Here is a 12,524-nt window from a genome sequence, read left to right on the forward strand (position 1 = left end):
CACCCTCAAAAAGGGTCCTATACACCAATCAGCCATTACATTAGTACCCCAACACACACACACACACACACACACACACACACACACACACACACACACACACACACACACACAGCTGTACCGTTTAAGTTTGTCTGTGGTAGAGCTGTGTTCCATCCAGCTGACAGAGTTCTCCAGTGTGGAGCGAGTTTTCTGGAACTCCACCTTCAGAGCATGCAGTTCTTTCTGTACCGCTTCTAACTCCGCCTCCAGAGCCTGCTTCTCTGCCTCCAACAACATCACCTGCTTTGACACCTTACACACTGCAGAGAGGGCGACACAGATAATGGGATAAAGGGAGCTTTAAAGTGGAAAACAAACATTAGGCCTGCAGATGAAAAGAGGAATAGATGTACAGTGTGTAGAATATACACTCTACATGGACAAAAGTGCTGGGACGCCTACTCATTCAAGTTTATCCTGCAGGGGGCTTTCTATTAGATTTTGGAGTATTGCTGTGAAGATTCTGTCAAGAGCGTTAGTGAAGTAGGGATGTTGGATGATCACCACCTCACCTCATTCCCAACTCATCCCAAAACTACTGGAAGGAGCACCATCATTCCATCCATACAGGTCTAGACAAGCTATGTGTGTGTGCGCGCAATTGCACATCTGTGTCAGTAATGGATGCAACGTAAAATAGTTGAATGTGTTCATAAGTAGGGGTGTCAATGAACATTTGGACATTTAGTGTATAAACAGTGCAGTACAATTCTGAAGCTCTCAGAAAGAGCCAATCAGAAAAACATGTAATTTTCTATGAAGCCTACAAAGTGGAACAGATCTGAGGTTTTAGAGAAATGTCGGATTTCTGGTTTGGGACCATTTCAGATTTCATCAGGCAGGAATATCAAAGAAGGTGTAGCGTTTAGTGTGACAAAACAACAGAGTTTTGATATTGGTTTGTGTGTGTATGTGTGTGTGGATCAACATTTCACCTTCCTGAGTGTGTTTGGCGTGTGTTTCCTTGGCTTTAGTGTGCTGCAGCTCCAGCTGCTCTATCAAGACCTCATTCTCCTCCAACACCAGTCGTGCCTGATCCTGCAACTGCCTCCTAAACAGAAACACACAGTTATTTACTGTAACGTACTGTACATACATACTGTTTCACATACATACAGGCAGCTGGGTCCAAAAGGTATGAAAGCACTAGTGAAAATGCTCCTATTTTGTGTTCTTTTCTAATTTAACACAAAGTTTTTTTCATTGCAAAGTATATCAGGAGACTTATAATTTCTTATTATTAGCGTTTATCACCCTTTTATGTTAATGCCAGTATGCACTGGAGCTGACAATACACTCCAGAAGTTTGTGCAAAGACCTCTAATGAGAAGATTATAGAGAATCCACCTGAGAGTCATCTAAGCTCAAGCTTCAATGAAAAACATCAAAATTAGGGGCCGGATTTACAAAAGCCTGAATTAAAACTTCTTAGATGCTTTTTTTTTCATAACTTAGGTTTGTTAACTTAATAAAGATCTGAGCATTTTTTAGGGAACTGCCACTCTCTTTTCATCTTCAGCTTTTTCACATTTGGTGTGATCTTTGCTTCCAAGATTTGCTGGTATCAGAATCAATTCTGTATATTATCTGAAAACATTCCTTTGCTTATTGCAGCCAAAAGTTAGATAGTTAGTTAACATTTAACAGTCTGCAGGTACTCCTGCACAGTAGAACAGTGGACCAAATCTCTAGGCAAAATCTCTGCCAAATCTTCCTGAAGAACATCTAAAACCTCTAAAAGTCTCTAAAACCTTTAGGATACTGTATTTTAAAATGTTATTATAATTAGGCCGAATGTGTTGCAGATTACAGTTGTACTAGATTTGAGGGATTAAGATGCCAGTTTAGGCATTTTAACAGTTAGTTGTTTGTTAGCAGGTTGTGTTATTACATTACTGGGAGGTCGTTTCAAACAGGACTGAGATAGCTATGGATTTATTACTTAGCAGACTTGTAATAATTACATATTGCAGATTTGTAATGGATAAAAATCGCAGATCTCACCAGTAATCACTCAAATTACACCACCTGCTCAAAAAACTAATCCAGCTCTAATTACTACTAGCGCTCAAAACCCTAATATTAATAAAAGGCTCTTTGGGGAAAATGGCCTGTCTTACACATTTTATTTAATATATTAGCCTCACAGGTGTAGCAGCAGTTACTAACAAACAAACACTATAGAACTATAGAATATAGAACAAAGGAGAAAAGGTCAGTGAAATCTCAGAAGCAGCTCTTCACATTCTGAGGCAGCTTTACACACACTAATGCACACCCACACACACACACACACACACACACACACACACACAGTGGAAAAACAAACGTGTGAAAGCAGAGAAGAGGCAGAAAGGTTAATAAGAGATAGATGGCCAGCTACTGATCATCAAGTGCAGTAACTCCACACACTCCAATGCAGTCCTTCCAGAAACAGTGAAACAGAAACAGTTTATGTGGATCTATACACTGTTAAAAGTGCAAAAAGCACAGTTAATTACTGTATTTGTACAGTTTTGCTACACCACTGTATTTCTATACATAGTTAAGACAACAATTATGTTATTTTTACCAACAAAATAGTAGTGTCTACCAATCACACCATGATATACTGGCATTCTGCACTGGTACCAGTCCATAAAGCTGTAACATCTGCTTTAATATGAGGGAACAAGTCCACCAAAACATGAAACACCATAATTGTTGGAAAGTAAAATGCACTCAAATGTACACTATATGGACAAAAGTATTGGGACACATGGTCGAAATAATAAAAAAGGGTATAAAAAAAAAAAGTTGAAGTAACCGTCTACTGTCCAGTGAAGGCTTTCTACTAGATTTGGACCATTTCATTGCATTCAGAGATAACAGCAATAGTGAAGCCAGGATGAAGTTGGATGATTACCAGCACACCTCATTTGCAACTCCCTAACTTATCCCAAATATATTGCACGGAGCACCATCCATCATTCCAGAGAACACAGTGCCACGGCTACACAGCTCAGTGCTGGTGGGCTTTATAACCCTCTAGCCCATGTCTGGCATTATGCATGGTGGCAATAGGGTTATGCTTATCTGTTCCAAAATGCAATACCTGCCCATCTACAGGGACTAGACAATCTGTGTGTGCATGTGCACGTCTGTGTGAGCAAAGGGTGCAACGTTTTTTAGCAAAAAGCTAAAGCTTAGGTTCAAGACATTTTATTTAAGATTCTGTGGAAGAATCTTCTGCAAAGACCAAGGGATTAACTTTTTACTATGCAGAACCATCGTCAATACATCAAGAAATGTTTTTTTTTCCCCCCTTGTCTCATGGCAGCCAAAAGCATAATTTTGAAACCGCAGTTGAATCTTCTGGTCCAGCCACACATACATATCGCTCTCCTGCTATGTAGAACAGCTAAGATGAATAAGATCAAAACAGGAACAGGTGCAGCCTGATTAAATACTGAAGATGGTTTAGAATAAGTACTTAGTTTCAACTATTGTTGCTGTTGTTCTTGTTGTTACTACTAGTGTAAGGTACCAAATTTAGTTTAATATTATTACCACCAATGTAGAGGGTAAATGTGGGGGCTTTATGTGTATAGCTCTTCTGATCATTACACTTTTTCAAATAAAAATGTCTCACAAAACAAACCAAACAAAATCTCAGGAACGCTGTGAAATTCCACCCTTATTTCAATCTGCTGAGACACACACTCACACACTCAGACCTACAAGGAACATCTCAAACTAATAAAAGGCTACAAAGGGCTACAAAGAAGAAACAGGTGGGAACACTAACAACAAGGTGGGGCTAAAGGCGGAGACCAGGAGCAAAAACAAAGGGAGCATGACATATGGCAGTACAGCAGATACAGTAATTCTTTACAGTGTATGTTGTATACCCAGGTTACTGCTGAGCAATAATGTATTCAATAATATTTTAGATACTAGAACTCGTGTATAGATAACACCACAACCTCAAACGCAATCAGGTCCCTTAGTTTTGGTCCTGGAGTTCTAGACAGGTACAAGACAGCAACATGCATCAACAGACAGATTTGCAAAACTCATCAGAAAGTCTCATAACTACTAAAAAAAAAATAATAATAATAATACAATCAGTGATGCTCTGAATGCTCAAGGGCATCTCTGACAGCAATTTAGTAGCATCTGAAACTCATTCCAAATGAAAAGGGCATTAAAATGAATTATCTTCCCACAAAAGCATGAAGCAATCTCAATACAATTTCAGAAATCAGTCTGAAAAATGTGATTCTATAAAAGGTTGAGCTGTTATGAGAGATGGAGATATTATGCTCCCGGAGATTGTGAAGTGTGAAGTGGTTTCAGTATGGAGGCTGTAGGGATGTTTTGTGAATAAGGTTGCATGGGCAATGACTAGCAGCCACTGCTAATCTTAAGTTTCACTTTCAAATGGACAGCAAAATTAATTCCAAAAGTAATGGAATTATGTTTGAATGACAGTCAAATCAGATTTGCTATGAGTCTTATGTGAAAGTTAGGGCATCTATGACCAAACGTTATTGAATTTTTATTGAGAAATAGAAGCACAGCCTCTGGAGTTAATCAAACATCAAAGACAACCTTTTCAGCAAATCTTACCGCACAGTTACTCGTTGTCCTTCATAAAAACTCAAAGGATCGAAATCATAAACGCGGTCTGTTTCTAAGGACACCTTACCTTCCCTTTACCTTCTTTGGACAATGCCTCTAATTATGAGATATTATTGGGTCACCTGGCATCCACAGCCTGTTTACTCATCAGTTCACTGCACTTGTTTCCAAAACTAATGGAAAGTCAGATGAGGGTTATGATGTCTTCCCAGCATATGAGTAGTTCCCTCAGAGGGGTTTCTTGTTCTTTCAGATCCCATTTCTTATGAACATTCTTCACTGTAGAAACTGCAAGCTGAAAATGCTTGACTATCTTCTTATAGTCATGCACTGCCTTGAGGACAGTGATTACTTTCATTGTCAGATTTTAAGATGGTTACTTAAGGAAGTCTGTGTTTGGTGATGGTTAGTAGAAGGTTTGTGGAGTAAAAGAATGAGTATAGAACACCACAACAAGAATGAACTCACTTCTGAATGGGAAAAGCTGGATTTGTGAGCAAGACACTGTATAAACTGTATGAAAAACAGTGACGATATGCAAAAGAGGGTAATAAAGGGTCCCTTATTATAAGGCATATTTTTACTTCTTTCCTCATTAAAGACTTCAAGGCTGATTGAATCAAAAGTCTTTTGCATTTCATCCACAAAACAATAAACTGGATGTGCAAAGAAATGAACTTTACTATAATACTCATTAAGGTTTCTGTTATCCTCATGATTTAGGTTCATCTGAGCAGAGTGAACGGTACGGATCCACATACAGACCACTGGGGAACCTTATTTGAACTTCTTGATGTTCTTTATTCCACAGGCAACATGATTCTAATGGGCCTGAGGCTGACGCAGTGCTTTCATCATTCACCCTGACACAGCTTAAAAACGACTATGCAGCTCACTGGCCTCTCCTGACACACACACACACACACACACACACACACACACACACACACACACACACACTGCATAGCTGTGCCTCAAGAATCACTGTACCTCAAGAAAAGAATTACAGTTATCAGGGCATTTGGAATTGTTGCACCACTACACAGATTTTGCTCCTATCAGATTCTATAAGATACAAGCCACAATGTAAAGTAACAAGGATAAAAATTCTACACTGTAAAAATGTGGCAGTTGTGCTGTAATTGACTGTTTATGTACAGTACTCATGCTGTATTAGCTGTTAGCAAACTGTATTAAACAAACAAGCTTCCCTGCACTGCCAGCTATAGCTATAGGCTTGCAACTGTTTGAGATGTTCACAGTATGATAACCATCTTAGAAATTATCACGGCTCTGCGATATCACAGTATACAGTATTTTACAATTCTTCCTATTGCTGTTGCTTTTCTTCTTCTTCCGCTGCTGCTGTTTATTAATATTATAATAATTATTATTATTACATACTGACGTTTAAAAGAATGAAAACAGGGTTTTTTGGCTGCATGGTTTTGTTTCCAGCTAATGATTATTTTCATTATGAATTTCATTATGAATATTTTTTTTAATGAATTAAATTACATTTTGCATGAACAAAATGACATGGATTCACATCAGGTGGATTTTAGAGCCCAGAGCACATAGAACACAAAACTGTTAACCCCTTATTCTCAGAGTTGCCTCAAAAATATTACTATTATTATTGTTACAAAATTTTAAGAAATGTAGAAATATGTATGTATTTTTCTGATGCATGTAGTGCACAGATAATCCACTAAGAATCAGAAAAACATTTTAATTTTCTTATTTCTTCTTCTTATTATTATTTATAATAATAATAATAATAGTAATAATAATAACTACTATTATTATTCTTATTACTACTACTACTACTAATAATAATAATAATAACTACTATTATTATTCTTATTACTACTACTACTACTACTAATAATAATAATAATAATAAGTGTTATTATTGTTTTGCATCATTGTTGTTTGGATATTATGTAATAATCAATTACGAAAATTAATGAATCAAGTGGTTTGGTAGTTCTTACTATGAGTCTGGAAGCAATGGTTTTGGTTGCTGCTCAGGGATGTCATTTTCACTGGGATCAGCCATCTAGCTGTGTTTCTCCTCCCCTGAGGAAACTGGTGAAACACTGTGGTGTTGGCGGCAGGAAGGGTAAATCTGGCGTGTGTTTTTTTCTACCTCACTCTATTTTTTAGAGCTAAAACACCAAGGCAGAGGAAACGTTCTGTGTAGAAAGAATAGTGGAGCTCAACAGACTATATAATGGCACCTAAATGTCTCTTAATAACCCTGAGGAGTCGGTACAGTGCTCTTGCTAAGTAATGGAATATGAGTGATGAGTGTGTGCTGGTGTGATAAGTAAAAAGAGTCTCCGTGACCAATAACACGAATATATTCAAGGCCTACATAAAGCACAGATAGAGTTCACTGCATAATTGATAGCTTTGATGAATATTAAGGAGATGCTGAGGATAACACTGCAGCACTTTATTGCTGATGATGCTGCTCTTGTAGAGTGAGTGTGTGTGGGGGAGTGTGTTTACTCGATCCGTCGCTGTGTGATTCTGTGGATAAGCACTACATTGGGGGGAGAAAAATAATAGTACAGTGAATTTCTACATGAATAAAATAAAACTGACCTGAACTATTCGAATACATGAATACTAGTTTGCATATTTAACATAAGGAAATATCACCATGGTCAACTCTTTAGAACGTGAAAGAATTCTGCAACACTTTTGCCTGAAAATTTTTTAGAGTTAGAGGCTTATTCTTCACTGCTTTAAACAAAATTATTAAAAATATAGAGTTGGGGGTTGAGCCAGAGATCTGGTATTCCTCTGCCATTACCATTTACATTTAAGGCATTATGCAGACGCTCTTATCCACATTTACAAAAGTTCTTCACTGTTCACTCAAAAAAATATTCTGAGCTAGTTTGTATAGGCTACAATAGAAAAGAAAAGATACCTCTAAGCTTAGATACTACTAAACACAAAAGTCAGTATGGAGACCACAATACTCAACACTACACCTCACCCAAGTCTTCTTGGAAGAGGTGGGTCTTCAGTCTGCGTTTGAAGACAGAGAGCAACTCTGTCTGTCCCCCTGTTCCCCTGTTTGGACACCCAGGGGAAGTTCATTCCACCACTTCGGTGCCAGGACAGAAAAAAGTCTGGACACTTGTCTTCCGTGGATCTTAAAGGATGGAGGGTCAAGCCGAGCTGTATTTGAAGCTCAAAGGGCTTGATTGGTTTGGTTTATTTTCAGTGTTTAGACACTTTTTTGAATAGTTTAACCCTTTTAGTGCGATTACAGAAAGTTGAGTCAGGCTATTGTCACCCTTTACACAATAAGAAGGGAAAAATAACTAGAAAAGAAGTAAGAATGAGTAGCATGAGCACTTGGGAACGATTATCTATCTATGATATGACTGTTGCGGGACAAGAAAGTTCATTTGCTGAATTTGAACTAGTCTGGAGAACTGCACTGGAAGTTGGTGCTGCGGGTATTAATGTCATAGCATTAGCACTAAATTAATCTGAAAGGCAAATGGATGACATGCCAACATCAGATGAATGCCCCTCTACAAACCAATCCATTTTAAGCCTAAGGGGACGCAGCACATGTAGATGATGGTGTCAGGACAGACATGATTGGTATCCTGCAGAGTTTAGGGTGTTAAACTGCATTGTGAAACCAAAACTAACGTCTACCCCACAATCTGTAAAATGTTTTTAAAACTATGTAGTGGCACAAGTTCCTGCGATTATAAAATGCTCTGTCCCAAATTCGAGTACAGCGATGTGGCATAACTAAAAGCTTGTTTTCCTAATTCAGTACGTACAGTGGAAAATTTTATTTTTCATTTCATTTATTTTTGAGAACGCAAGCCATAAGTTCCATTTCCTTTTTGATACGTATACTTAAGGCAATAAGCCTAGTATATATTATTTTAGATTAACTTAGGACAAAATATGTTCTTTCATAAAGAACACAATCATGGATAAACAAGCAACAATCTGTTATAAACCAAACTCTGGTAAACAGTGTCTAATGAGTGTAAACAATACAAGCATGAATCTCCCTAAGTAATTACTAGTTTAAAAAGTAGAAGACTTTTTATTTTTGATTTTATGGTCAATTTCTTTACCAGAAGCTTATATGAGGCTTAAATGACAAGATATTTAAAAATATCTACTACTCAACCAGGTTGTCTGTATGTAGACACATTGTCAACCTGACTGGCTGCCTAAAGGTTTAAAGGCATGTCCCTTGATATTGTAAACAACGTTGTTTCAGTTTTGCCAAAATTTAAAACAAGCATGTTGTATATTATTTAAAACATCTTGTAAATTACAGAAAGCTTGATTTTGATTAGGTGCTGAACAACAGATGACAGAATCATCAGCAAAGCAATGAAAATTTGCATTTGGAACATGACAACAAAGACTGTTAATATTATCAGTAAAAAGCAGAGGCCCAAGATTGATACTTGAGATACACCCTTATCTATTGTCAACAAGGAAGACCTAAAACCTTCGGCCTGCACACACTGCATTCTACCAAATCAATCATCTTCAAACCATAACATAGCATCTTCAGATAATCCAATGTTCATGAGTCTAGATTTCGTTATTGTATGAGCCACTGTTTCGAAAGCCTTCGATAAATCAATAAAAAAGGGCTTCTCAATGATGCCCTTTATCTAAAGATGCAATAAAACATTTATTGCTTTCAGTGCTGTGATAATTGTGCTGTGTTGTTTTCTAAAACCAGACTGATTATTAGATATGATAATATTATTTACAGTTCAAGACTCATTCATCTTGTTCTGAGATGTCTAAAGAATCTTATACTGTTTCCATGTGGGTTTTTTTTTGGTTTTGTTCTGAAACCAAAAGTTGAGTTTTAGGAACTTGTTTAAAGGCCACACATTGAAGTTTAGTGCCCTTTTACATCGAGATGTGTACTTGAATGTGAAATTGCTGCACTTTTTTTTTAAACCGGCATTTTTCCACTGCTCTGAAATGTGCATTTTAAACAGATTAAAAAGATGTTTGGTCAAGCTTAGCAAGATTATGCTCCCCTACTTGCAAGCATTTCTGCATTGTGGCAATTTTAGTTCTGAAACTTTTAAAATGTGCAGTTACTTAACCAGTAAGTGCTGTTCTTTCAATCTTATTATATCTTATTTGGAATATAATGTAAAAAAGTACAACCTATATAAAGTGGAACACTTATACAATATTGGTACTGGAAAAACTGGTACCGCCCTACAGCCCTAATAATAAGTACAGCCCTATTAAAAAGCAAGAAATGAAGCAAAGGAAAAGAAAACAAGAAAAATGCAAACTGACGAGAACATTTCTGCAAAAAAAAACAAAAAACAAAAAAAAACAACCACCCGGGGGATAGAGAGGTAATAAACTACATACAGGTGAAAAACACCAGGAATGTCTCAATCCAGTTTTTAGCCTGATCCATGTACCTTAATGCTAATAAATTTAGACCGATACAGATCTAACCCGATCTTTGTTTTTCTATATATTTATATATATAAAAAATATATATTTCTAGTTTGCTAGTGTTCATGTTTAACTGTAAAACAGATTACACTGCAGATTACCTACTGAAAATGCTTCCCACTGATGCGGGCTGTGAAGATTGTCTAAAGTAAGCTAGAAGGTGCTCTGCTAGAGCACAATGGTAAAAACAAAGGATTAGTCGATTCTCATAATAAAATATGTCTAAATTGCCCCAATCCACTGGATTAGATTGTATCTGCTTCTGTCTCAAATGTGTTAACCCTCTGGGACTTGGAAGGAGACCTTGGAAGAGGCAGAAAACGGTGATATGCCTGTGATATGACTTTAGATTAGGGTCAGATTAGTCACAAACTACTTATAAATCAGGATTGTTATGTTATTTTATACAACAATGTATTCTTGTATTCATATGCCCTTAACTTGGTTGTATTATATTCAGCTAAATAATATTCAAAGAGTTGAATATTCGTCTCCAAAGTTCATCTTTTGTCATGTAACACCTATACAGCAACTATACAGTCCCACCAACATTTGATTATAGGAAACCATCAAAAGGTGGAAGAATGAAGTCGCTATTTGGACCAGAGTTACTGAACTACTTGGCTTCAGCACTGTTAGGAAGAGAAACTGTGATGGATGACTTGAATAATGGCTGGCATGAACACTTTACTTGTGAAACTCAAATATTTGTTTCTCAAAAAAGAAAAAGACCAAACACACTGAAATTTTGAACATCTTATGAGAGACATTAGTGTGTCCATGACCGAGAATATAATCTCTATTGAACAGCGGCACCCAATGAAGCCGTCCTAATGCCATTTTAGCATTCAAACTGCTAATGTAGTTTGGCAAACAATGCAACATTGCTCTGTATACCAAAAAATCCCCCACCAAAGAAATCTTCATGACAAGAGTGTTTTGGTTCAACAACAACAGACACTGCATGCTCAAGAATTAAATGAGTGTGCTTGCTTTTTTTTACTTGGGTTTTATCTTTAGCTTGTAAGGTAGGCTGGTTTTTAAATATACTTTTAACTAGATTCTGCTAATACTCTTGTCTTGGGGTTAACATAGAAGCTTGGTGCTCATTAGTTGATTGAGGTGCTGATTCAGGTGTAGTTTCAGGTCAGCTAAAAGTGTGAATTGCAGAGGAGGAGCCAAGCAAGTGTGTTCTGTTTTTTTACTTGAGCTTCATCGTTAGCTTGTAAGGTAGGCTGGTTTTGAAATATACTTTTAACTAGGGGCGTCTTCAAATAGTAAATAGTAAAGCTCTGCTAAATGCCTTAAATGTAAATGGCTAGACAGTTAGGTCACTGAACAAAACCTAATTGAGATAAAGAATCTGAGAAAGACAGAAACACACAGTTAAAGACACTTTAAATTAAGGGGAAGGAAAACTAGTGTATTCCACCTATCCGATTTCAGATTGCGTCCCAGCAAAGATTCTGCTACATTTAAATAAAGCACCTGATTGTTTAGGGGGGGAAGATATGAAAGTTCTTACCCCCTTTTTTATCAGTCAGTAATGAAACACTGGCAATGTCTGACGGAATTGAATGTTATTTTCTTGGCTGTGCTGTTTTTTTAAACAAACTACTGGTGATGCTGAACATGCTTCATCAATAATACAATAAAATACAACAGCTGAACGTAGTCCACAGAGCAATGGACTTACGAAAAACGGCAAAACCAAACACTTTCTGAAATCATAATAAGTGAAGACAATTAGCGGTTGTGGGATACTGGGATACTGCTTTAGACTGAGCCCTTACTGCAAAGAACACCATGCAAAATGCTCACGGCCACAGTCCTCAACAACCTGCCCTCTGTGCTAACTGGGCACCACAAAAAGGGAATGGGTTGCAAAACACATTTCTGCTCTACATGCATCCAGAAAGGCTTATACTGAGGCAGGATGTTCGGAAAGAATACAGAGAGCACTGCGAAAACAACTACAACACATAGACGAGGAATATGAAATGAGTGACAGTGTCATATAAGAGAGCGGACTGTCCAGAGTGGAAAGGACCAGGAGTTGTCAGTATAGTGGTGTTTGTCAGATATGGGAAAAGTGAATAGAGAGAGCAATGCCATAAATGATGTCTTAAAGGATGATGCAGGAAATACTATGTGGCATAAACACTGTGCAAAGACAGACAATGACATGGAGGGCACAGAAACTGTAACCAAGGTGAAGCAGGTTTGATCCAAATAGCACACAGGCACAACCAGGTACAGAATAAAAACAAAACACAGCACTCAAATGACAATACAGAGACACACAGTGGTACAGAACATGGTACTGAGTTCTACAATACAGAGATTGAGTCAGTGGG

The 12,524-nt window shown here is 37.3% G+C and overlaps 1 protein-coding gene across 2 annotated transcripts in view; it reads right to left on the minus strand.

Moving 5' to 3' along the window:
* Positions 1 to 12,524, minus strand: part of cep89 (centrosomal protein 89) — a 167,594-nt gene that overhangs the window by 115,107 nt on the left and 39,963 nt on the right. For both annotated transcript variants that reach the window (XM_072671305.1, XM_072671306.1), the window contains 2 exons: positions 978 to 1,093; positions 122 to 302 (listed from right to left, as the gene is read on the minus strand). In XM_072671305.1, the coding sequence (XP_072527406.1) occupies positions 122 to 302; positions 978 to 1,093 (297 nt within the window). The remainder of the gene's footprint in view (positions 1 to 121; positions 303 to 977; positions 1,094 to 12,524) is intronic.

This window comes from Salminus brasiliensis, chromosome 25 (genome assembly GCF_030463535.1).
Source record: "Salminus brasiliensis chromosome 25, fSalBra1.hap2, whole genome shotgun sequence".
Lineage (NCBI taxonomy): Eukaryota > Metazoa > Chordata > Actinopteri > Characiformes > Bryconidae > Salminus > Salminus brasiliensis.